This window comes from Aethalodelphis obliquidens, unplaced genomic scaffold (assembly GCF_003676395.1).
Source record: "Aethalodelphis obliquidens isolate GAN/ISIS:26980383/991018 unplaced genomic scaffold, ASM367639v1 scaffold85, whole genome shotgun sequence".
Lineage (NCBI taxonomy): Eukaryota > Metazoa > Chordata > Mammalia > Artiodactyla > Delphinidae > Aethalodelphis > Aethalodelphis obliquidens.
In genome coordinates, this window is record NW_020838029.1 from 4,478,629 (window position 1) to 4,506,492 (window position 27,864).

Sequence of the window (27,864 nt, forward strand, 5' to 3'; positions counted from 1 at the left end):
ACTGTCATGATTAACCTAGGGGTAAGACTGGAATAAAGACTCAGACCTACGAGGAAATGGACTTGAGGATATGGTGGGGGGAAGGGTAAGCTGTGACAAAGCGAGAGTGAGGCATGGACATATATAAACTACCAAACGTAAGGTAGATAGCTAGTGGGAATCAGCCGCGTAGCACAGGGAGATCAGCTTGGTGCTTTGTGACCGCCTGGAGGGGTGGGATAGGGAGGGTGGGAGGAAGGGAGACGTAAGAGGGAAGAGATATGGGAACATAAGTTTATGTATAACTGATTCACTTTGTTATAAAGCAGAAACTAACACACCATTGTAAAGCAATTATACTCCAATAAAGATGTAAAAAAAGAAAGTGTGTTCTTCCTATGTTTTCCTCTAAGTGCTTTATAGTGTCTCTAATAAATTTTTAGTTTATTTTTGTGTATTGTGTTAGGGAGTGTTCTAATTTCATTATTTTCCGTGTAGCTGTCCAGTTTTCCCAGCACCACTTATTGAAGCGAGTGTTTTCTCCCTTGTATATCCTTGCCTCCTTTGTCATAGATTATTTGACCATAGGTGCGTGGGTTTATCTATGGGCTTTCTATCTTGTTCCATTGATTTATATTTCTGTTATTGTGCCATTACCATACTGTCTTGATTACTGTAGGTTTGTAGTATTGTCTGAAGTCAGGAAGTCTGATTCCTCCTGCTCCGTTTTTTTTCCCTCAAGACTGCTTTGGCTATTTCGGGGTCTTTTTTGTCTCCATACAAATTTTAAGATTTTTTGTTCTACTAATGTAAAAAAATGCCATTGATAATTTGATAAAGATTGCATTGAATCTGTAGATTGCTTTGGGTAGTATAGTCATTTTCACAATGTTGATTCTTCCAATCCAAGAACATGGTATATCTCTCCATCTATTTGTATTATCTTTAATTTCTTTCATCAGTGTCCTTTAATTTTCTGCATATAGGTCTTTTGTCTCCTTAGGTAGGTTTATTCCTAGATATTTTTATTCTTTGTGTTGCAGTGGTAAATGGGAGTGTTTCATTAATTTCTCTTTCAGATTTTTCATCATTAGTGTATAGGAATGCTAGAGATTTCTGTACATTAACTTTATATCCTGCAACTTTACCAAATTCACTGATTAGCTCTACTAGCTTTCTCGTGGCATCTTTAGGATTATCTACATATAGTATCATGTCCTCTACAAACAGTGACAGTTTTACTTCTTCTTTTGCAATTTGGGTTCCTTTTGTTTCTTTTTTCTTTTTTTTGACATATTTATTGGAATATAATTGTTTTACCATGGTGTGTTAGTTTCCGCTTTCTAACAAAGTGATTCAGTTATACATATGTTCCCATATCTCTTCCCTCTTGCGTCTCCCTCCCTCCCACCGTCCCTATCCCACCCCTCCAGGCAGTCACAAAGCACGGAGCTGATCTCCTTGTGCTATGCGGCTGCTTCTCACTAGCTATCTACTTTACGTTTGGTAGTGTATATATGTTCATGCCTCTTGCTCACTTGGTCACAGCTTACCCTTCCCCCCCGTATCCTCAAGTCCATTCTCCAGTAGGTCTGTGTCTTTATTCCCATCTTGCATCTAGGTTATTCATGACCATTTTTTTTTTAGATTCCATATATATGTGTTAGCATATGGTATTTGTTTTTTTCTTTCTGACTTACTTCACTCTGTATAACAGCCTCTAGTTCGATCCACCTCACTACAAATAACTCAATTTCATTTCATTTTATGGCTGAGTAATATTCCATTGTATATATGAGAGTCATCTTCTTTACCCATTCATCTGTTGATGGACACTTATGTTGCTTCCATGTCCTGGCTATTGTAAATAGAGCTGCAGTGAATATTTTGGTACATGACTCTTCTTGAATTATGCTTTTCTCAGGGTATATGACCAGTAGTGGGATTCCTAGGTCGTATGGTAGTTCTATTCGTAGTTTTTTAGGGAACCTCCATACTGTTCTCCATAGTGGCTGTATCAGTTTACATTCCCACCAACAGTGCAAGTGGGTTCCCTTTTCTCCACACTCTCTCCAGCATTTATTGTTTCTAGAATTTTGGATGATGTCCATTCTGAGCGGTGTGAGATGATATCTCATTGTAGTTTTGATTTACATTTCTCTAATGATTAATGATATTGAGCATTCTTTCATGGATATTTTGGCAGTCTGTATATATTCTTTGCAGAAATGTTTGTGTAGGTCTTCTGCCCATTGTTGGATTGGGTTGTTTGTTTTCTTTCATATTCAGCTGCATGAGCTGCTTGTAAATTTTGGAGATATTACTACATTGTCAGTTGCTTCATTTGCAAATATTTTCTCCCATTCTGAGGGTTGTCTTTTGGTCTTGTTTATGGTTTCTCTTGCTGTACAAAAGCTTTTAAGTTTCATTAGGTCCCATTTGTTTATTTTTGTTTTTATTTCCATTCCTCTAGGAGGTGGTTCAAAAAGGATCTTGCTGTGATTTATGTCATAGAGTGTTCTGCCTATGTTTCCCTCTAACAAGTTGATAGTGTCTGGCCTTACATTTAGGTCTTTAATTCCTTTTGAGTTTATTTTTGTGTATGGTGTTAGGGAGTGTGCTAATTTCATACTTTTACATGTACCTGTCCAGTTTTCCCAGCACCACTTATTGAAGAGGCTGTGTTTTCTCCAGTGTATATTGTTGCCTCCTTTATCAGAGATAAGGTGACCATATGTGTGTGGGTTTATCTCTGAGCTTGCTATCCTGTTCCATTGATCTATATATTTGTTTTTGTGCCAGTAGCATACTGCCTTGATTACTGTAGCTTTGTAGGATAGTCTGAAGTCAGGGAGCCTCATTCCTCCAGCTCCGTTTTTCTTTCTCAAGATGGCTTTGGCTATTCGGCGTCTTTTGTGTTTCCTTACAAATTGTGAAATCTTTTGTTCTAATTCTCTTAAAAATGCCAGTGGTAGTTTGATAGGGATTGTATTGAATCTGTAGATTGTTTTGGGTAGCAGAGTCATTTTCACAATGTTGGTTCTTCCAATCCAAGAATAGTGTGTATCTCTCCATTTGTTTGTGTCATCTTTAATTTCTTTCATCAGTGTTATAATTTTCTGCATACAGGTCTTTTGTCTCCTTAGTTAAGTTTATTCCTAGATATTTTATTCTTTTTGTTGCAATGGTAAATGGGAATGTTTTCTTAATTTCTGTTTCAGATTTTTCATCATTAATGTATAGGAATGTGAGAGATTTCTCTGCATTAGTGTTGTATCCTGCTACTTTACCAAATTCATTGATTAGGTCTAGTAGTTTTCTGGTAGCATCTTTAGGATTATCTCTTTATTGAAACCTGTCATGTGCAGTGACAGCTGTACTTCTCCTTTTCCGATTTGGATTCCTTTTTTTTCTTTTTCTTCTCTGATTGCTGTTGCTAAAACTTCGAAAACTATGTTGAATAATAATGGTGAGAGTGGGCAACCTTGTCTTGTTCCTGATTTAGTGGGAATGGTTTCAGTTTTTCACCATTGAGGACAATGTTGGCTGTGGGATTGTCATATATGGCCTTTATTATGTTGACGAAAGTTGCCTCTATGCCTACATTCTGGATGCTCTTTATCATAAAAGGATGTTAAATTTTGTCGCAAGCTTTCTCTGCATCTATTGAGATGATCATATGGTTTTTCTCCTTTAAGTTTTAATATGGTGTATCAAATTGATTGCTTTGTGTATATTGAAGAATCCTTGCATTCCTGGGATAAACCTCACTTTATCATGTTTTATGATCTTTTTAATGTGCTGTTGGATTCTGTTTGCTAGTAGTTTGTTGAGCATATTTGCATCTATGTTCATCAGTGATATTGGCCTGTAGTTTTTTTCTTTGTGACATCTTTGTCTGGTTTTGGTATCAGGTTGATGGTGGCCACATAGAATGAATTTGACAGTGTTCCTCCCTCTGCTATATTTTGGAAGAGTTTGAGAAGGATAGGTGTTAGCTCTTCTCTAACTGTTTGATAGAATTTGCCTGTGAAGCCATTTGGTCCTGGGCTTTTCTTTGTTGCAAGATTTTTAATCACAGTTTCAATTTCAGTGCTTGTGATTGGTCTGTTCATATTTTCTATTTCTTCCTGGTTCAGTCTCAGAAGGTTGTGCTTTCCAAGATTTGTCCATTTCTTCCCAGTTGTCCATTTCATTGGCTTAGATTTGCTTGTGGTAATCTCTCATGATCCTTTGTATTTCTGCAGTGTCAGTTGTTACTTCTCCCTTTTCATTTCTAATTCTATTGATTTGAGTCTTCTCCTTTTTTTTCTTGATGAGTATGGCTAAAGGTTTATCAATTTTGTTTATCTTCTCAAAGAACCAGCTTTTAGTTTTATTGATCTTTGCTATCGTTTCTTTCACTTCTTTTTCATTTCTTCCTGATCTGATCTTTATGATTTCTTTCCTTCTGCTAACTTTGGGTTTTTTTTGTTCTTCTTTCTCTAATTGCTTTAGGTGCAAGGTTAGGTTTTTTATTTGAGATGTTTCTTGTTTTTTAATGTAGGCTTGTATTGCTTTAAACTTCCCTCTTAGAATTGCTTTTGCTGCATCCCATAGGTTTTGGAGCATCGTGTTTTCATTGTCATTTGTTTCTAGGTATTTTTTGATTTCCTCTTTGATTTCTTCAGTCATCTCTTGGTTATTAAGTAATGTATTGTTTAGCTGCGATGGGTTTGTATGTTTTAAGTTTTTTTCCCTGTAATTGATATCTACTCTCAATGCTTCGTGGTTGGAAAACCTACTTGATACAATTTCAAATTTCTTAAATATACCAAGGCATGATTTGTGACCCAAGATATGATCTATCCTGGAGAATGTTCCATGAGCACTTGAGAAGAAAGTGTATTCTGTTGTTTTTGGATGGAATGTCCGATAAATATCAATTAAGTCCATCTTGTTTAATGTATCATTTAAAGCCTGTGTTTCCTTATTTATTTTCATTTTGGATGATCTGTCCATTGGTGAAAGTGGGGTGTTATAGTCCCCAACTATGATTGTGTTACTGTCAATTTCCCCTTTTATGGCTGTTAGTATTTGCCTTTTGTATTGAGGTTCTCCTATGTTGGGTGCATAAATATTTGCAATTGTTATATATTCTTCTTTGATCTATCCCTTGATCATTATGTAGTGTCCTTCTTTGTCTCTTGCAATAGTCTTTATTTTAAAGTCTGTTTTGTCTGATCTGAGAATTGCTACTCCAGCATTCTTTTGATTTCCATTTGCATGGAATATCTTTTTCAATCCCCTCACTTTCAGTGTGTATGTGTCCCTAGGTCTGAAGTGGGTCTCTTGTAGACAGCAAATATACGGGTCTTCTTTTTGTATCCATTCATCCAGTCTATGTCTTTTGGTTGGAGCATTTAATCCATTTACTTTTAATGTAATTATTGATATGTATGTCTCTGTTACCATTTTCTTAATTGTTTTTTATTTGTTATTGTAGGTCTTTTCTTTCTCTTGTGTTTCCTGCCTAGAGAAATTTCTTCAGTATTTGTTGTTAAGTTGCTTTGGTGTTGCCGAATTCTCTTAGCTTTTACTTGTCTGTAATGTTTTAATTTCTCCATCAAATGTGAATGATATCCTTGCACTGTAGCGCAATCTTGATTGTAGATTTTTCTCCTTCATCACTTTCAATATGTCCTTTCACTCCCTTCTGGCTTGCAGAGTTTCTGCTGAAAGATCAGAAGTTAACCTCATGGGGATCCCCTTGTGTGTTTTTTGTTGTTTTACCCTTGCTGCTTTTAATATTTTTTCTTTGTATTTAATTTTTGATAGCTTGATTAATTTGTGTCTTGACATCTTTCTCCTTGGATTTGTCCTGTATGGGACTCTCTGTGCTTCCTGCACTTGATTAATTATTTCCTTTCCCATATTAGGGAAGTTTTCAACTATAATCTCTTCGAATATTTTTTCAGTCCCTTTCTTTTTCTTCTGGGACCCCTATAATTCGAATGTTTGTGTATTTAATGTTGTCCCAGTGGTCTGTGAGATTGTCCTCAATTCTTTTTATTCTTTTTTCTTTATTCTGCTCTGCAGTAGTTATTTCCACTATTTTATCTTCCATGTCACTTATCCGTTCTTCTGCCTCAGTTATTCTGCTATTGACCCCTTCTAGAGAATTTTTAATTTCATTTATTGTGTTGTTCATCACTGTTTGTTTGCTCTTTAGCTCTTCTAGGTCCTTGTTAATCATTTCTTGTATTTTCTCTATTCTATTTCCAAGATTTTGGATCATCTTTACTATCATTACTCTGAATTCTTTTTCAGGTAGACTATTTCCTTTTCATCTGTTAGGTCTGGTGGGTTTTTTCCTCGCTCCTTCACCTGCTGTGTATTTCTCTGTCTTCTCATTTTGCTTAACTCTACCGTGTTTGGGGTCTCCTTTCTGCAGGCTTCAGGTTCTTCGTTGCCATTGTTTTTGGTGTCTGTTCCTGGTGGCTAAGGGTGGTTCAGTGTGTTTTGTAGGCTTCCTGGTGGAGGGATCTTGTGCCTGTGTTCTGGTGAATGAGGCTGGATCTTGTCTTTCTGTTGGGAGATCCACCTCTGGTGGTGTGTTTTGGGATGTCTGTGGACTTATTATGATTTAGGCAGCCTCTCTGCTAATGGATGGGGTTGTGTTCCTGTCTTTCTAGTTGTTTGGCATAGGGTGTCCAGCACTATAGCTTGCTGGTCATTGAGTGAAGCTGGGTGTTGTTGTTGAGATGGAGATCTCTGGGAGATTTTTGCCGTTTGATATTATGTGGAGCTGGGAGTTCCCTTGTGGACCAGTGTCCTGAAGTTGGCTCTCCCACCTCAGAGGTACAGCCTTCAAGCCTGCCTGGAGCACCAAGAGCCCTTCTTCCTCATGGCTCAGAATAAAATTGAGAAAAAATAGAAAGAAAGAAAGAAAGAAGGAAGAAAAAATAAAAGAAAATAAATAAAAGAAAATAAATTTATTAAAATAAAAAAATAATTAAGAAAAAAATTTAAATTAAAACAACAACAACAAAACAACGGACAGACAGAACCCTAGGACAAATGGTAAAAGCAAAGCTATACAGATAAAATCACACACAGAAGCATATACATACTCACAGAAAGAGAAAAAGGGAAAAAATATATGTATATATACTTCTGCTCCCAAAATCCACCTCCTGAATTTGGGATGATTTGTTGTCTATTCAGGCATTCCGCAGATGCAGGGTACATCAAGTTGATTGTGGAGATTTAATCCGCTGCTCCTGAGGCTGCTGGGAGAAATTTCCCTTTCTCTTCTTTGTTCACACAACTCCTGGGTTTTAGCTTTGGATTTGGACCCGCCTCTGCATGTAGGTTGCCGGAGGACGTCTGTTCTTCACTCAGACAGGACGGGGTTAAAGGAGCAGCTGATTCAGGGGCTCTGGCTCTCTTGGGCCTGGGGGAGGGAGGAGTACGGAGTGTGGGGTGAGCCTGTGGCCGCAGAGGCCACCATAACGTTGCACCAGCCTGCTGTGCACCGTGTGTTTTCCCAGGGAATTTGTCCCTGGATCACGGGACCCTGGCAGTGGCAGGCTGCGCAGGCTCCCAGGAAAGGAGGTGTGGATAGTGACCTGTGCTTGCCCACAGGCTTCTTGGTGGTGGCAGTAGCAGCCTTAGTGTCTCATGCCTGTCTCTGTGGTCCACTCTGATAGCCGTGGCTCACACCTGTCTCTGGAACTCCTTAAAGCGGCACTGTTAATCTCCTCTCCTTGGGCACCAGGAAACAAAGAGGAAAGAAAAAGTCTCTTGCCTCTTCGGCACATGCAGACTTTTGCCCAGGCACCCTCCTGGCTCCCGGCTATTTGTGGCGCACTTGCTCCCTTCAGGCTGTGTTCACGCAGCCAATGCCAGTCCTGTCCCTGGGATCCGACCTCCGAAGCTGGAGCCTCAGGTCTCAGCACCCGCCCGCCCCGGCGGGTGAGCAGACAAGCCTCTTGGGCTAGTGATTGCTGGTCAGCTCTGATCATCTGTACGGGAGTCTCTCTGCTTTGCCCTCTGCACCCATTTTGCTGTGCTTTCCTCCGTGGCCCTGAAGCCCCCCCCACCACCACCGACAGTCTCCACCCGCGAAGTGCTTCCTAGTGTGTGGAAACCTTCACTCCTTCCCAGCTCCCTCCCAGAGGGGAAGGCCCCATCCCTATTCTTTTGTCTCTGTTATTTCTTTTTTCTTTTGTCCTACGTGGGGAGTACGTGTGGAGTTTCTTGCCTTTTGGGAGGTCTGAGGTCTTCTGCCAGTGTTCAGTAGGTGTTCTGTAGGAGCTGTTCCACATGTAGATGTTTTTCTGATGTATTTGTGGAGAGGTAGGTGATCTCCGTGTCTTACTCTTCTGCCATCTTGAAGCTCCTCCCCCCTTTTCTTTCTTTTTCTTCTCTGATTGCCATGGCTAGGACTTCCAAATCTATGTTGAATAAGAGTGGTGAGAGTGGACATCCTTGTCTTCTTCTTGGTCTTAGAAGAATGTTTCAGTTTTTCATCAATGAGAATGATGTTTGACGTGGGTTTGTCATATATGGCCTTTATTATGTTGAGGTAGGTTCCCTCTATCCCCACTTTCTGGAGAATTTTTTAATTATAAATGGGTGTTGAATTTTGTCAAAAGCTTTTTCTGCATGTATTGAGATGATCATATGGGTTTTATTGTTCAGTTTGTTAATGCGGTGTATCACATTGATTGATTTGTGTATATTGAAGAATACCTGCATCCCTGGGATAAATCCCACTTGATCATGGTGTATGATCCTTTTAATGTGTTGTTGGATTCTGTTTGCTAGTATTTTGTTGTGGATTTTTGCAACTATATTCATCAGTGATGTTGGTCTGTAATTTTCTTTTTTTGTAGTATCTTTGTCTGGTTTTGGTATCAGGGTGATTGTGAGGTCATAGAATGAGTTTGGGAGTTTTCCTTCCCCTGCAATTTTTTTGAAGAGTTTGAGAAGGATGGATGTTAGCTCTTCTCTAAATGTTTGATAGAATTGACCGGTGAAGCCATCTGGTCCTGGATTTTTGTTTGTTGGAAGATTTTTTTTTTTTTTTGCGGTACGTGGGTCTCTCACTCTTGTGGCCTCTCCCGTTGCAGAGCACAGGCTCCGGACGCGCAGGCTCAGTGGCCATGGGTCATGGGCCCAGCTGCTCCGCAGCATGTGGGATCTTCCTGGACCAGGGCATGAACCCGTGTCCCCTGCATCGGCAGGCGGACTCTCAACCACTGCACCACCAGGGAAGCCCTGTTGGAAGATTTTAAATCACATTTCAATTTCAGTACTTGTGATTGGTCTGTTCATATTTTCTATTTCTTCCTGGTTCAGACTTCGGAGGTTATACTTTTCTCAGAACTTGTCCGTTTCTTCCAGGTTGTCCATTTTATTGGCATAGAGTTGCTTGTAGTAGTCTATTAGGATGCTTTGTATCTCTGTGGTGTCTGTTGTAACTTCTCCATTTTCATTTCTAATTTTATTTATTTGGGTCCTCTCCCTCTTTTTCTTGATGAGTCTGGCTAATGGTTTATCAATTTTGTTTATCTTCTCAAAGAACCAGCTTTTAATTTTATAGATCTTTGCTATTGTTTTCTTTGTTTCTATTTCATTTATTTCTGCTCTGATCTTTATGATTTCTTTCCTTCTACTAACTTTGGATTTTGTTTGTTCTTCTTCCTCTAGCTCCTTTAGGTGTTAGGTTAGATTGTTTATTTGAGATTTTTCTTGGTTCTTGAGGTAGGCTTTTATTGCTATATATTTCCCTCTTAGAACTGCTTTTGCTCCATCTCACAGGTTTTGGATCATCGTGTTTTCATTGTCATTTGTCTCTAGGTATTTTTTGATTTCCTCTTTGGTTTCTTCAGTGATCTCTTGGTTATTTAGTAACGTATTGTTTAGCATCCATGTGTTTGTGTGTTGTTTTTTTTCCCTTGTAATTGATTTCTAATCTTATAGCATTGTGGTCAGAAAAGATTCTTGATATGATTTCAATTTTCTTAAATTTACTGAGGCTTGATTTGTGACCCAAGGTGTTATCTATCCTGGAGAATGTTCCATGCACACTTGAGAAGAAAGTGTATTCTGCTGTTTTTGGATGGAATGTCCTATAAATATCAATTAAATCTATCTGGTCTATTGTATCATTTAAAGCTCGTGTTTCCTTATTAATTTTCTGTTTGGATGATCTGTCCATTGGTGTAAGTGAGTTGTTAAAGTGTCCCACTATTATTGTATTACTGTTGATTTCTTCTTTTATAGCTGTTAGCAGTTGCCTTATGTATTGAGGTGCTCCTATGGGTTCAAACTTTTTAAAATAGCGATTCCTAAAAATGAAGACAGATAAAATGGATGTGAAGCAATAACTTTTAAAAAGAAGAGAATTTCTCAGAAATGAAGAAATACATGAATAATATTTAAATTGAAAGGTATTGTCAATTCAGAATAAATTGAATGAAAAAAAGATCAACATTTATCTCAGAAAGCAAACTACAAGTCTAGATGATTTTGAATTTTTTCAAACATTTCAGAAAGAAATAACACCAATATTACACAAACTCCTTCAGAGAATAGGTGAGGGAGGAACAACTCTTTAATTGTTTTATGAGATTGCATAACCCTAATACCAAAATCAGGTAAAATTATTGCAAGAAAATTAGATGTGTATCTCACTCATGATCATAGATGCAAAAATACTTAAAGTACTAGAAAATCAGCAGGGCAGGTTTTCACCTTCACCTGGTTTTGCCATCAGTGTGCACAATTTCAGAGCCAGAGGAGGTGGCCTTGAGCAATGGCCCATGCTACCCTCCAAGTGTTACTTTTGCCATTTTCCATGTCCTTATGACAGCCACGGGCATTGGTGCTAGCGTTTGTACTGCCAGTTCAGACACCGGGAAATGTGGTGGGAACTGAGTGAGGCAGGTGGCTGCAGCAGCTTGGAGGTGCTTGGGGTGCAGAGGAGCCATGTTGAATTCATGGGCACAACTATGGAAGAATTGGAAAGTATCAATGAAGAAATGGAGTCAATCAAGACTGAAGTTGAAGAAAAGCAGAAGAGGCTCTCCAGGTTTACTTTAGCACTTGAAGAGCTATTGCAAAACCCTGTGGCCTCCTTGAGTGACACAAATGTGAGACAAGGTTTTCCTGAAAATAGCCTGCTCCCAAAAGAATGATTAAGGTATTAAAGGTAACAAAACTTGTGTGCTGTTAAAAACCACATTTCTAAGATGGGAAGCTTTGGTAGTGAGAAAAAGTATGTCTGTATTTCAGAAGAAAGTATATCTTATGCACCTCTTAATGACAAAGAAATACAGAAGGAAAGTCATAATGAAAGTTATCCAAAGAGCACAAGATGTGTAAAAACAATTGATACTCAGAAAGAAGAAACTGAATGGTGATATTCACCAAGCTAACCGTGTGAAAGGCAAAGTTTTGAGAATACAAGATGATAGTAAGGGCTTCACTACTTTTGAGGACAGCAGATTAGTTGAATTTGATTTTGAAATAGAATGTACTGAAAATGACACTCCCTCTGATTCTGATGACACTATGAAGGAATGTCTTCGAATTTTCAGTGAGTTCACACGAAGCAAAGCTCATAAGGGAGAGACTGCTAAGTAGGTTTCAGGAAATGAAATAGAATTAGATATGCTGTATTACCAGAAAATTTCTGGACGAAAAAGAGGAATGGCACACACTGCCAAGTTTGATGTTCCAATCAGTAGAGATATCACTGGCCCATTCAGGGGACCAGTCCCACCACTAATTAGTCACACTGGAATCCTTCAAGCCCAGCAACAGTCAGTGCAGATAATGGCTGCCATTAAAGGTGATCAGGCTTTTGTTGCTGCCACTTCAGGACAGAAGAAAAGTACATTTGCATGTCCAGCCTCACAGATCCAAAGGAAAGCCTCAGGAGAAAATTCATGTACATCAAACAGCCTTCATGTGGATATAGTTCTTCAAAGGAAAATCCAACTGCAAGGCCAAATAGATCACACTTTCCTGTGAAAAGTATTGCTTCTTTTCCTGTAAAGATGTTGAAATATAACTTGGCTCATCCAAAGCAGGCTTTAGGAACATCAGAATCCTTGTCCAAAGTACCTGATGAAGTAAGATAATGCTCTGTCTACCTCCCTTTTTGAGAAGTATTTGAGATTTTATAAAACGGAGGATGAGGCTTTTAACAAGGCTAAAATAGGAGAAAAGGCCACTTACAAACACTGTGGCAGTCAAAATATATATGTGAACATAGCAATAAATATTCTTAAGAAGCTGAGAGGCCAAGATGTGTCTGGAAGCAGTAACGACAAAAAGACAACTGGATTGAAAAAGAATGAAAAGAAAAATGTGCTCACAGGAATTATTCTCTACAGACATCTTAAAGACTACCTTCTAACTGAAGAACAGTTACATGGAAATAACTACCCCCAACCCAACCCTGACAAGCCAGGAAGTGTTCTTTTAAACTCAGGCATGACAAAAAATTCTTGTAAATGATCCTTCTAAGAATATTAGTATGAATGTGCTGTCGATGTGGGAAGATCTATGGCGTGACTTCCACAGGCAAACACAGCAGGGTAGAAAAATGTCATTATCACTTTGGCCAAGTGTTGAGTCATAAAGTTCTTGGTGGCTTAGAAAGGCAGTACAGCTGTTTTGAAGGTGTCCTTGGATCCCCCATGTGCCAGGTTGCCAAGTTTCATGTTCATGATCAAAAAGAAAACCTAGAGGACTTTGTGAAGACTTTTGTTAAGTTCCCACACCCCGACAGGTATCACAGTGTATTTGCTGTGAATTATGAGATGTGCTATACAGTCAAAGGTTTGGAACTTACTCGAGTGACAGTGGTTGATCCTCCAGGTGGTCTATGATACATTTGTGAAACCAGATGAAGTCATTGACTATAACACTAGGTTCTCTGGTGTGGTTGAAGATGACTTGAAGAACACAAAAACCTCAATCCATGATGTACAAGCCATCTTGTTGAACCTGTTCAGTGCTGACACTGTACTAATTGGACATAGTTTTGAACATAGTCTCTATGCACTTAAGTTAATTCATACTTCAGTTGTGGACATGACAGTTATGTTTTCTCATTGGCTAGGTTTACGTCACAAAAGATCCCTTAAGAGTCTAGTGGCTGACTACCTGCGGAGAATCATTCAGGATGATGGTCACAATTCAAGTGAAAATGCAACTGCCTGCATGGAACTGGTCCTATGGAAGGTAAAAGATGAACTGAAAGGAAAGAAGTAACTACTTTGTCCAAGAACATCTTAAACCTCTGCATTGCTTCTGTGACCCCTTGGCATCCACTGCTGGCAGTAGAGTTTGGTCTATAATAACATGAGGTTTCTCGATGCTTTCAAAGGGAAGAGGAGAAGGAAAAACACTGTTGAGGTTCATTTATTACATTTTAAAGATTAAATTTCCACAGTGATTTCTAAAGTTGTGACTGGTGAGTAGTGGGGGGAGGAATTAGGTCGTTTGAGATTTGACTCATCTTCATAGGCAGTGTGTGAATAATGGTGAAAGATGGTTTAAAGTTGAAGTAATGGATCCAGGACTTTCACAAAGGTCGTTTCTCAGGTTACTTAAATTTCTTTTTCTGTCTAAATACCTAGAACCGTTATACAGCTTGAAGTTAGAAACATCTTTACCTAACAAAATTGTAAGTTTTCTTTGGAGCACCTATATAGAAATAGAAGTAGAGATTTTCCTCACAAAACATATGGAAGTAAATATAAACTTTTCAGTGTACTGTTAACATAAAAGTTTTGGTCATTTGTAAAAAAACGGTACTAGCAAATCAAATTCAGCAATATATTAGAAGGATTTGCATTGTGACAAAGTAGAGTTTATCACAGGAATACAACATTGGCTGAACATTAGAAAATCAACCAATCTTGTTCACCATATTAACAGAATAAAGGAGAAAAAGCACATAAGCATTTCAATAAATGTAGATAAAATGTTTTACAAAATTCACTATCCACCAGTGATAAAAAATCTCTTGCAAATTACCAATAGAAGGAACTTCCTCAAGCTGGTAAAGGGCATTTATGAAAAATCTACAATGAACATGATAGTAGTGAAAACAAAAACTTAATAGGGAAAACAAAACTAGTCAATGCTTCCCTCTAGTACTGGGAACAAAGCAACAATGCCACTCTACCACTACCTTTAAAAATTTCACTAGAGATCCTAGATAGTGCAATAGTGCAGGAAAAATAAAGGGAACAAATATTATAAAGAAAGAAATTAAGCTGTTTTAATCTGCAGATTACATAATTGTTTCCATGGAAAATCCTAAGGAATCTACAGAAGAACTACTAGACTTATTAAGCAAATTTAGCAAGTTTGGAGGATACAAGATTAATGTAAGAACATCAAATGTGTTTTTATATACTACTTGTATAAAATTTGAAAATTAAATACAAAACCATTTTGTATACAATAGTATCAAAAACATAAAATCCTTAGGAATAAATTTAACAAGAGACATACAAGATCTCTACGCTGAAAACTACAAGGCACGGCTAAGAAAACTTAAAGAAGACCTGAATAAATGGAGATATATACCACATTTACGGATTGGAAGACTCAATATTATTAAGATGCTGGTTCTTCCCAGACTGATCTCCCTATTCATGTTGAAAGGAATTAGAAAGCTTGTCAAGAGAGAGCACAAAGGTTGTGGCCAAATTTGATAAGATTAGTACGCATCAGCATATCAATGCAAGCCAGGTGCTATTCATCAAGAAAATGGGGAGATTAGTCAGACATCTAAACAGAAATTAGGATCTACTGTTGTCTAAGACAGTAGAAAAATAACCCCAAAGGCATTTCAGAGGCCACTGGTGCTGCCTCTCCCATCATAGGCCCATAGTGAAAGGGCCTGCGGGCAGAATGATTTCACGACTCTGCTCCTCCCATTCCTGTCCTAAAATTATCTACCCATTTGGAGGTAGATGGTATAACTTGGCTTCATAAGTGAGGTGTTATCTCTGCCAGTGCACAGAGTGCATAAACTATTGGATCATGGTTACCTCCACCTAGATTTTGAAGGATGGAGCCATCTGGAGCCACAGGTGCATGACCCAGTCAGAGGGCTACTGCAAACATACTCTGCTAAGGCAATTCCTAATGGAACTCTAGGGCTAGGCTATACCTACAACTGCAGACTGGTAGGTGACCTGTGTGTGTGTGTGATTCTAGCATGGGAGAGTGGCAGGCATGTGACTCCAACACATTAGAGCTGCAGAGTGAACTGTGCCCAGCAAAGCTGTAGGCGAAGGGCTGCTAAAAACTGTGGTGGACCACTGCTCAAGTGTGTCCAGAAGGTACGTTTGCCTGAGTGGTCCTTACAGTTTTGGACTTGCTTTGAACCTGTTTCTCTTTTCTTCTTTCCTATGTCTCCCTTTTAGAATGGAAATGTCTATCATATGCCTGTCTCATCATTGTATTTTGGAAGCACATAACTTGTTTGATTTCATAGGTTCACAGCTGAATAGGAATTTCCCCCAGAATGAATTTTACCTTGAATCTCACCCATATCTCATTTAGATGCTTTAGATGAGACTTTGGATTTAGATTTTTGAATTGATGGCATGTGATAAGGACATGAATTTTGGGGATGGGGAACAGGGACAGAATGTTATGGACTGAATGTTTCCCCTCAAAATTCATATGTTGAAATTCTAATAGCCAGTGTGATGGTATTAGGAAGCTGGACCTTGGGAAGTGCTCAGGTCGTGAGTGTGGAATCCTCAGGAATAGGATTAATGTCCTTACAAAGGAGGCCTGAGAGGGCTCCCTTGCCCTCTTCCACCATGTAAGGATACAACAAGAAGTCTGAAACCCAGAAGAGGCCCTCATCCCACCATGCTGGCACCATGATCTTGGACTTCTAGCCTCTAAAACTGTGAGAAATAAATTTCTGTTTCTTATAAGCCACCCAGCCTGTAGTATTTTGGTATAGCAGCCCAAATGCACTAAGACACATCTCAAAATGGGTTAAAGACTTAAACATAAGTCCTGAAACTGTAAAATTCTGAAACAAAGGGGAAAAGCTCTGTAGCATTGGTCTTAGCAATTATTTTTTGGATATGGCATCAAAAGCACAGGCAACAAAAGCAAAAATAAGACAGGTGGAGTGCATGAAACTAAAAAGCTTCTGCACAGCAAAGAAAATAATTAACAGAGTGGCAATCCATGAAATGAGAAAAAATATTTGCAAATTATATATCTGACGGGAGGTTAGTATCTGAAATACATAAAGAACTCCTACAACTCAATAGTAGAGAAACAAATAACCCAATTGAAAAGTGGCCAAAGGTCTTAAATAGACATTTATCCAAAGAAAATATACAAATGGACAACAGTTATATGAAAAAATATTCAATATCAATAATCCTCAGGGAAATGCAAATTAAAACCACAAGATATCACCTCACACTTGTTAGGATGACCATTATATTAAAAAAGAAACAGAAACAGAAAACAATGAGTGTTGGTGAGGACATGGAGAAATTGATTGGTGAGGATGTAGAATGGTGCAGCTGCTATGAAAAACAGTCTGGAGGTTTCTCAAGAAAATAAAAATAGAACTAGCAGATGATCCAGCAATCCTACTTCTGGGTATTTGTCCAAAAGACATGAAAACAAGATCTTGTAGATATATTTGTTCTTCCATGTTCATTGAAGCATTATTCACAATAGCTAAAGAGTGGAAACAACCTGAGTCTCCATTGACAAATGAATAGATAGAGAAAATGTTGTATATACATATAATAGAATATTGTAAAAACTAAAATTTTTATGGAATAGCAAAGGATTCCAAATAGACAAACAATCTTGAAAACGAAGGACAAAGTTGGGGGACTCTGACTTGCCAGTTTCAAAACTTACTACACAGTTGTAGTAAGCAAGACAGTGTGGTACGGGAATAAGGAAAGATATATAGACTGATAGAATAGAGTTGAAAGTCCATAAATAAATCTATATATTTATACTTGTATTAGTTTGCCATAATAAAGTATCAGAGAAAGCATGGATTGAACAACCAAAGTTTATTTTCTCATGATTCTGGATGCTTGGAGTCTGAAATAAAGGTGTTGTCAGGATTGACTTCTTCTGAGGCTGCTCTCCTTGGCTTGTAGATGGCCACCTCCAACTTATGTCATCACATGGTCTTCTCTCTCTGTATGTCCGTATCCAAATCTCTTCTTATAAGGACACCAGTCATATTGGCTTAAGGCCCACACTAAGACCTCATTTTAACATAATTACTTCTTTAAAAACCCAAATGTAGTCACATTCTGAGGTACTGGGGCTTAGGACTTTAATATATAAATTTTGATTTTTTATGAGTGCCAAGATCAATCAGTGGGAAAGAATAGTATTTTCAACAAATGATGCTGACACAAATGGATATCCAGATTTAAAAGAATGAATTTGGATCCCTACTTCATGCCCTATACAAAATTTAACCTATGATGTATCAAAGACCTAAATGTAATATTTAAAGCTTATAAAACTCTTAGAAAAAAAACATAGGTACAAATCTGAGTCAATTTGAGTTAGGCAACTCTTTCTTAGATATGCCTCCCAAAGTAAAAGTAATCAAAGAAAAAATAGATAAATTAGACTTCATCAATATTAAAAACTTGTGTGCCAAAGCAAACTATCAAGGAAGTGAAAAGACAACCCACAGAATGGGAGGAAATACTTGCAAATTATATATCAGTATCAAGTGACCAAAATATATAAAGAAAACTTACAACTCAACAATAAACAAGAAGACAAATAACCCAATATAAAAATGAGTAAAGGATTTGAATAGATATTTCTCCAAAGAAGATATGTAAGTGACCAGTAAGCACATTTAAAAAATGCTTGACATCATTAGCCATTAGGGAAATGCAAATAAAAACCACAATGTGATACCACTTCACATCTATTAGGATAGCTATTATCAAAAATAAAGACAATAACAAGCGTTGGAAAAGATGCTGAGAAATTGGAGCCCTCATACATTGCTGGAAAGAATGTAAAATAGTGTAGTCACTGTGTAAAACAGTTTGACAATTCCTCAAAATTAAACACAGAATTACATCATGACCCAACAATTCCATGCCTAGATATATATGAAGAGAATTTAAAACATATGTTCAAACAAAAAACTTACTCAAATGTTCATAACAGCAATATTAATAACTGCCAAAAAGTGGAAACAATTGAAAAGTCCATGAACCGATGAATGAATAAACAAAATGTGGTAAATCCATATAATGGAATGTTATTCATCCGTAAAAAGAAATGAAGTATTGTTACATGCTACAACACGGATGAACCTTGAAAACATTATGCCAAGTAAATGAAGCCAGATAAAAAGGCCACATATTATGTGATCCATTCATATGAAGTGTTCAGAATAGGCAAATCCATAGAGACAGAGCATAGGTTAACGGTTTCCAAGGGATGTAGGGAGGGGTAATTGGGACTAGTTGCTAATACGTATGGGGTAAAAGAAATGTTCTGTGTATATATGGTGGTGATGGTAGTTGCACATAATGAATATACTAAAAATCACTGAAGTACAAACTTTAAAATTGTGTATTTTATATTATGTCAATTATATCTCAGTTAGAAAAAATCCAATGAGATACTTTTACATACCATCCAGAATAGTTAATATTAAAAACACTGCAATACCAAATCTTTTGAAAGATGCAGAGCAACTGTAAATCTTATAAACAGGTAGTGAAAATGATACAACCACTTTAAACACAGTTTGGCAGTTCTTTTAGAGTTAAACATATGCATTCCCTATGACACAGCAATTCCACGTCTAAGTATATACTCAAGAAGAATTTAAATATATATCCACACAATGACATGAACATGAATACTCACATCGGCTTTATTCATATAGCTCCAATCTGGAAATAATCCGGATGTCTGTAACATGAGAACTGATAAACAAACTGTGATATACAATAACACACTATTCAGCAACAAAATGGAATAAAATTATGCATGTAACATGGATAAATCTGTAAAATACGATGAATGGGGGAAAAAAAGCCTTATACAAAAGGCACGCATTGTTGGATTTACACTTATGTATTTCATATTTGAGTAATTGTAAATGGTATTGTATTTTTTGGTTTTGGATTCCACATGTTCATTGCTAGTATATAGATGCATAACTGATTTTTATGTTTATCTTATGTCCTATGACCATGCTGAACTCACTCATTAGTTCTAGGATTATTTTTTAGATACCTTGAGATTTTCTGTGTAGACAATCATGCCATCTGAAAATAGAGGCAGTTTAATTTCTCCTTTGTAATCCATATGCCTTTTATTTCTTTCTTGCCTTAATGCTAGGACTTCTAGAACTATGTTGAATAAGTGGTAAGAGTTTCCCTGGTCTTAGAAGGATAACATTTAAGCTCTCATCATTAAGTATAATGTTAGCTATAGGTTTTTTGTAGATGATCTGTATCAAATTGAGGAAGTTGCCCTCTATTCCTATTTTTCTGAGAGCTTTTTTAAAAAAAATCATGAATAGATGTTGAATTTTGTTAAATGATTTTTATGCATCAACTGTTGTGATCCTGTGATTTTTCTTTTTTAGCCTGTTAAAAGGTGAATTAAATTATTTGATTTTCAAATATTGAACCAGTCTTGTATCCCTGTGGTCCTTAATTAAACCTCACATAGTCATTGTGCATAATCTCTTTTATATATTGCTGAATTCTATTTGCTAATATGTTATTAAGGATTTTTGTGTCTGTATTTATGAGAAATATTGGTCGATAGTTTTCTTTTTTTGTACTTTGTCTGGTTTTGTATTCAGGGTAATACTGCCCTCATAAAATGAGTTAAGAAGTGTTTTCTATTTACTGGAAGATGTTCTGTAGAATTGTTAATTCTTTAAATGCTTGGTATAATTCTCAAGTTAATCTAGGCTTGAATATTTTATTTTGGGGAATTTTAAAATTATGAATTCAGTTACTTTAATAGTTATAGAGTGATTCAAATTATCTGTTTCATATTAGGTGAGTTGGAGTAATTTCTTTTCCAAGAACGTGGTCAATTTCACCTAAGTTGTCAAATTGATGTGTGTAGAGTTGTTTGTAGTATTCTTTTATAATCCTTTTGATGCCCACAGGGTTTGTAGTAATACCCTCTGTTTCATTCCTGATACTGGTAATTTGTTTTCTCTTTCTTTTTTCTTTGTCAGTCTTGCCAAAGGATTGGTAATTTTATTGGACATTTTAAAAAATCAGCTCTTGGTTTTATTAATTTTCCCTATTGTTTTTCTGTTTTCACTTTCATTGATTTATACTCTTTATTATTTCCTTACTTTGCTCTGCTTTGGAATTATTTTTCACTTCTAATTTCTTGAAGGAATAGTGTAGATTAGTGTAGATTTATGTGAGACTTTTCCTCTTTTCTAATATAAACATTAAGTGTTATGAATTTTCCAAGACTGACTTAGTTGGGTCCCACAAACTTTAGTGCTGTATTTTCATTTTTATTCGGTTCAAAATATATTTATTTCCTTTGAGACATACTCTTTGACCTATTGACTATTTAGAAGGGTGTTTTTCAGTTTCTAAGTGAGTGGAGATTTTCCTGTCATCAGTCTGTTAATGACTTTTTTACTTTGAATGTTTTAAATGTTTTTCAGCTCTGTTGTTTGGTGCATACACATTTAGGATTGTTATATCTTCTTAGTGAATCAACCCTTTCATCATATGTAATGTTGCTCTCTATCTCTAGTAATTTTATTGTGCTCAAGTCTACTTTATCTTTTTTTATTGAAGTAGAGTTGATTTACAATGCTGTATTCATTTCAGGTGTACAGAACAGTGATTCAGTTATACATATACATATTCTTTTACAAATTCTTTTCCCTTACCGGTTATTATAAAATATTGAGTATAGCTCCTTGTGCTATATAGTAGGTCCTTAATTTATCTTTAATTAATATAGTCACTCCTGCTTCCTTTCAGTTGTTTCCATAGTATATCTTTTCCCATCAATTCACATTCAACATACCTATGGATTGTACCTGAAGTGAGTTTCCTGTAGGCACCATAATGTTGAATCATATATAATTCACTCTGCCAATCTCTGTCTTTTAGTTGGGGTATTTACAACAGTTACATTCAATGCAATTAGTGATATGTTAGGGCTTAGTATTATTTTTTATATTATTCATTTATTTTTTTATTTTTAAATTGGGGTATAGTTGTTTTACAATGTTGTTTTAGTTTCTACTGTACAGTGAAGTTGAGTTCCCTGTGTGCTATATAGCAGGACCTCATTAGTTATTTATTTCATACACATTAGTGTATATATGTCAATCCCAATCTCCCAATTCATCCCTCTCCCCCTTTCCCCCCTCAGTGTCCATACGTTTGTTCTCTACATCTATGTCTCTATTGTTGCCTAGCAAACTGGTTCATCTGTACCGTTTTTCTAGATTCCACATGTATGCATTAATATACGATATTTGTTTTTCCCTTTTGACTTACTTCACTCTGTATGACACTCTCTAGGTCCACCCAAGCCTCTACAAATGACCCAATTTCGTTCCTTTTTATGGCTGAGTAATATTCCATTGTATATATGGACCACATCTTTTTTTTTTCTTTTCAAAGATTAAAGTTTTTTTTAACGTCTTTATTGGAGTATAATTGCTTTACAATGGTGTGTTAGTTTCTACTTTATAACAAAGTGAATCAGTTATACATATACATATGTTCCCATATCTCTTCCCTCTTGCATCTCCCTCCCTCCCACCCTCCCTATCCTACCCCTCTAGGTGGCCACAAACCACCGAGCTGATCTCCCTGTGCTATGCAGCTACTTCCCACTAGCTATCTATTTTACATTTGGTAGTGTATATATGTCCATGCCACTCTCTCACTTTGTCACAGCTTACACTTCCCCCTCTCCATATCCTCAAGTCCATTCTCTAGTAGGTATGGGTCATTATTCCTGTTTACCCCTAAGTTCTTCATTACCGGTTTTTTTTCCCCTTAGATTCCATATATATGTGTTAGCATACGGTATTTGTTTTTCTCTTTCTGACTTACTTCACTCTGTATGACAGACTCTAGGTCCATCCACCTCACTACAAATAACTCAATTTCCTTTCTTTTTATGGCTGAGTAATATTCCATTGTATATATGTGCCACATCTTCTTTATCCATTCATCTGTTGATGGACACTTAGGTTGCTTCCACGTCCTGATTATTGTAAATACAGCTGCAATGAACATATTGGTACATGACTCTTGTTGAATTATGGTTTTCTAAGGGTATATGCCCAGTAGTGGGATTGCTGGGTCCTATGGTAGTTCTATTTGTAGTTTTTTAAGGAACCTCCATACTGTTCTCCATAGTGGCTGTATCAATTTATATTCCCACCAACAGTGCAAGAGGGTTCCCTTTTCTCCACGCCCTCTCCAGCATTTGCTGTTCGTAGATTTTCTGATGATGCCCATTCTAACCAATGTGGGGTGATACCTCATTGTAGTTTTGACTTGCATTCCTCTAATAATTAGTGATGTTGAGTAGATTTTCATGTTCCTCTTGGCCAACTGTATGTCTTCTTTGGAGAAATGTCTATTTAGGTCTTTTGCCCATTTTTTGATTCTGTTGTTTCTCTTTTTAATATTCAGCTGCATGAGCTGTTTATATATTTTGCAGATTAATTCTTTGTCCATTGATTAATTTGCAAATATTTTCTCCCATTCTGAGGGTTGTCTTTTCATTTTGTTTATAGTTTCCTTTGCTGTGTAAAAGTTTCATTAGGTCCCATTTGTTTATTTTTGTTTTTATTTCCATTACTCTAGGAGGTGGGTCAAAAAAGATCTTGCTGTGATTTACATGAAAGAGTGTTCTTCCTGTGTTTCCCTCAAAGAGTTTTATAGTATTTGGTCTTACATTTAGGTGTTTAATCCATTTTGAGTTTATTTTTGTGTATGGTGTTAGGGAGTGTTCTAATTTCATTCTTTTCCATGTAGCTGTCCAGTTTTCCTGGCACCACTTATTGAAGAGAGTGTCTTTTCTCCATTGTATATCCTTGCCTCCTTTGTCATAGATTAGTTGACCATAGGTGTGTGGGTTTATGTCTGGGCTTTCTATCCTATTCCATAGATCTATATTTCTGTTCTTGTGCTAGTACCATACTGTCTTGATTACTGTAGCTTTGTAGTATAGTCTGAAGTCAGGTAATCTGATTCATCCAACTCCATTTATTTCCCCTCAAGATTGCTTTGGCTATTTGGGGTCTTTTATGTCTCCATACAAATTTTAAGATTTTTTGGTTCTAGTTCTGTGAAAAATGCTATTGGTAATTTGATACAGATTGCATTGAATCTGTAGATTGCTTTGGGTAGTAGAGTTATTTTCACATATTTATTCTTCCAATCCAAGAACATAGTATATCTCTCCATCTGTTTGTGTCATCTTTGATTTCTTTCATCAGTATCTTATAGTTTTCTGAGTACAGCTATTTTACCTCCTTAGGTAGGTTTATTCCTTGGATTTTTATTCTCTTTGTTGCAATGGTGAATGGGATTGTTTCCTTAATTTCTCTTTCTGATCTTCTGTTGTTAGTGTATAGGCATGCAAGAGATTTCTGTGCATTAATTTTGTATCCTGCAACGTCACCAAATTCATTGATTAGCGCTAATACTTTTCTGGTGACATCTTAAGGATTTTCTATGTGTAATATCATGTCGTCTGCAAACAGTGACAGTTTTACTTCTTCTTTTCCAATTTATGTTCCTTTTATTTCTTTTTTTGCTCTGACTGCATGGCTAGGACTTCCAAAACTATGTTGAATAGTAGTGGTGAGAGTGGACATCCTTGTCCTGTTCCTGATCTTAGAGGAAATGCTTTCAGTTTTTCAACATTGAGAATGATGTTTGCTGTGGGTATGTCATACATGGCCTTTATTATGTTGAGGTTGATTCCCTCTATGCCCACATTCTGGAGACTTTTTATCATAAATGGGTGTTTAATTTTGTCAAAAGTTTTTATGCAACTATTGAGATGATCATATGGATTTTATTCTTCAATTTTTTAATATAGTGTATCACATTGATTGATTAGTGTATATTGAAGAATCCTTGCATCCCTGGGATAAATCCCATTTGATTATTGTGTATGATCCTTTTAATGTGTTGTTGGGTTCTGTTTGCTAGTATTTTGTTGAAGATTTTTGCATCTATATTCATCAGTGATATTGGTCTGTTTTTTTTCTTTTTTTTTGTAATACCTTTGTCTGATTTTGGTATCTGCGTGATGGTGGCCTCAGAGAAAGAGTTTGGAAGTGTCCTTCCTTTGCAATTTTTTGGAACAGTTTGAGAAGGATGGGTGTTAGCTCTTCTCTAAATGTTTGCTAGAATTCACCTGTGAAGTCATCTGGTCCTGCACTTTTGTTTTTTGGAAGATTTTAAATCACACTTCCAATTTCATTACCTATGATTCATCTGTTTGTATTTTCTATTTCTTCCTGGTTCAGTCTTGGAAGGTCATACATTTCTAAGAATTTACCCATTTCTTCCATGTTGTCCATTTTATTGGCATATAGTTGATTGTAGTAGTGTCTTATGATGTTTTGTATTTCTGCAGTGTCAGTTTTAATTTCTCCTTTTTCATTTGTAATTTTATTGATTTGAGTCCCCCCCCCTTTTTCTTGATGAGTCTGGCTAAAGGTTTATCAATTTTCTTCATCTTCTCAAAGAACCAGTTTTAGTTTTATTGATCCTTCTATTGTTTTCTTTGTTTCTATTTCATTTATTTCTTCTCTGATCTTTATGATTTCTTTCCTTGTACTAAATTTGAGTTTTTTCTTCTTTCTCTAGTTCCTAGGGAAAGAAGTTTAGATTGTTTATTTTAGATTTTTCTTGTTTCTTTCAGTAGGATTGTATTGCTATTAACATACCTTATAGAACTGCTTTTGCTGCACCCCATAGGTTTTGGCTCGTCGTGTTTTCATTGGTATTTTTCTCTAGGTATTTTTTGATTTCCTCTTTGATTTCTTCAGTGATCTCTTGGTTATTTAGTAGCATATCATTTAGCCTCCATGTGTTTGTAGTTTTTTTTCCTGTAATTGATATCTAGTCTCATAGCATTGTGGTCAGAAAAGATGCTTGATATGATTTCAATTTTCTTAAATTTACCAAGACTTGATATGTGACCAAAGCTGTGATCTGTCCTGGAGAATGCTCCATGTGCACTTGAGAAGAAAATATAGTCTGATGTTTTTGGATGGAATGTCCTATAAATGTCAGTTAAGTCTGTCTTGTCTATTGTGTCATTTAAAGCTTGGGTTTATTTATTTTCTGTCTGAATGATCTGTCCATTTGTGTAAGTGGGGTGTTAAAATCCCCCTTTACTATTGTGTTACTGTCAATTTCCCCTTTTATTGTCGTTAGCATTTGCCTTATGTATTGAGGTGCTCCTATGTTGGGTACATAAATATTTATCATTGTTATGTTTTCTTTTTGGATTGATGCCTTGATCATTATGTAGTGTCCTTCCTTGTCTCTTGTAACCGTCTTTATTTTAAAGTCTATTTTCTGCAATATGAGTATTGCTACTCCAGCTTTCTTGTGATTTCCATTTGCATGAAATATCTATTTCCATCCCCTCATTTTCAGTCTCTATGGGTCCCTAGGTTTGAAGTGGGTTTCTTGCACACAACGTATATATGGGTCTTGTTTTTGTATCCATTCAGCCAGTCTGCGTCTTTTGCTTGGAGCACTTAACTCATTTACATTCAAGGTGGTTTGTTGGTGCTGAATTGTCTTAGCTTTTGCTTTTCTGTAGAGCTTTTGATTTCTCAGTCGAATCTGATTGAGATCCTTGCTGGGTATACTGATTTTCGTTGTAGGTTTTTCCCTTTCATCACGTTAAATATATCCTGCCACTGCCTTCTGGCCTGCAGAATTCTGCTGAGAAATCAGCTGATGACCTTATGGGGATTCCCTTGTATGTTATTTGTTGCTTTTCCCTTGCTGCTTTTAATATTTTTCCATTGATTTTAATTTTTGTTAGTCTGATTAATGTGTGTCTTTGTGTGTTTCTCCTAAGGTTTATGCTGTATGGGACTCTCTGCACTTCCTGGACTTGGGTGGCTATCTTCTTTCCCAGGTTAGGGAAATTTTTGACTATAACCTCTTCAAATATTTTCTCAGACACTTTCTCTTTTTATTCTTCTTCTGGGACATCTATAATTTGAATTTTCATACGTTTAATGTTACAGATGTCTCTGAGACTGTCCTCAATTCTTTTTATTCTTTTTTCTTCATTCTGCTCTGTGGCAGTTATTTCCACCATTCTCTCTTCCAGCTCACTTATTCATTTTTCTGCCTCAGTTATTCTGCTATTGATTCCTTCTAGAGTATTTTTAATTTCAGTTATTATGTTGTTCTTCACTGTTTGCTCTTTAGTTCTTCTAGGTCCTTGTTAAACATTTCTTGTATTTTCTCCATTCTGTTTCCAAGATTTTGGATCATCTTTACTATCTTTACTCTGAATTCCTCTTCAGGTAGACTGCCTATTTTCTCTTCATTTATTTTGCTTTTTTTTAAAATTTTTTTTTAAATTTCATTTATTTTGCTTTTTAGGATTTTACCCCACTCCTTTGTATGTAACATATATATATATATAACATATAACATATATATATAACATAACATATATATATAAGCATATATATATATATGCTTCTTTTCTTTTGTATGCGGGCCTCTCACTGTTGTGGCCTCTCCCATTGAGGAACACAGGCTCTGGACATGCAGGCTCATCGGGCACGGCTCACGGGCTTAGCCGCTCCATGGCATGTGGAATCTTCCTGGATCAGTGCACAAACCCGTGTCCCCTGCATCAGCAGGCAGACTCTCAGCCACTGCACCACCAGGGAAGCCCTGTAACATATATTTTTGTCGTCTCATTGTTTTTTATGGGTGGAGGTGTATTCCTGTCATACTGGTTGTTTGGCCTGAGGCGTCCAGCTCTGGAGTTTGCAGGCAGTTTTGTAGAGCCGGGTCTTGGTGCCGTGATGAGTACCTCTGGGAGGCCTCACTCCAATTAATATTCCCTGGGGTCTGAGGTTGTTTGTTACTTCAGTGCTTTGGACTCAGCTCTCCCACCACAGGAACTCAGTCCCAAAACCTGGCCTGGGAACCAAGATCCCATAAGCCATGCGGCACAGCAAAAGAAAAGAATAAAAAGGAGGTATACAATAACTAAGAATAAAAAAAAAAATAAAATTAGAATGATAAAACACATATTATGAAAAATAAAAATATAATTGAAACAACCAGTTGCTGGTGTTCCTCCCGTTCCCTTAGATGTCTGTGGTCCCCCACCAGTGCCTGGTAGGTGTCCTAGTTGTGTGGAGATGAGAACTCTGCATCCTTCCAGTCTGCCATCTTGACTCCATCCCCTGTATTTAATTTTTGATAGTTTGATTAATATGTGTCTTGGCGTGCTTCTCCTTGGGTTTATCCTGTATGGGACTCTCTGCACTTCCTGGACTTGAGTGACTATATCCTTTCCCATGTTAAGGAAGTTTTCGACTATAATCTCTTCAAATATTTTCTCTGACCCTTTCTTTTTCTCTTCTTCTGGGACTCCTATAATTCGAATGTTGGTGTGTTTAATGTTGTCCCAGAGTCTCTGAGACTGTCCTCAATTCTTTTCATTCTTTTTTCCTATTCTGCTCCTTGGAAGTTAAGTTATTTTCGCTATTTATCTTCCAGATCACTTATCCGTTCTTCTGCCTCAGTTATTCTGCTATTGATTCCTTCTAGAGTATTTTAAAATTTC

General features: G+C 36.8%; 1 protein-coding gene across 2 annotated transcripts in view; it reads left to right on the forward strand.

Moving 5' to 3' along the window:
* The window catches only part of YIPF6 (Yip1 domain family member 6), an 82,229-nt gene that overhangs the window by 47,770 nt on the left and 6,595 nt on the right, over nt 1–27,864 (forward strand). Inside the window, exon 7 of one of the 2 annotated variants that reach the window (XM_027093631.1) lies at nt 13,100–13,221. The exons of the other annotated variant lie outside the window; for it this stretch is intronic. Coding sequence (XP_026949432.1) covers nt 13,100–13,221 — 122 coding nt within the window. The remainder of the gene's footprint in view (nt 1–13,099; nt 13,222–27,864) is intronic. 2 annotated transcript variants of the gene reach the window in all.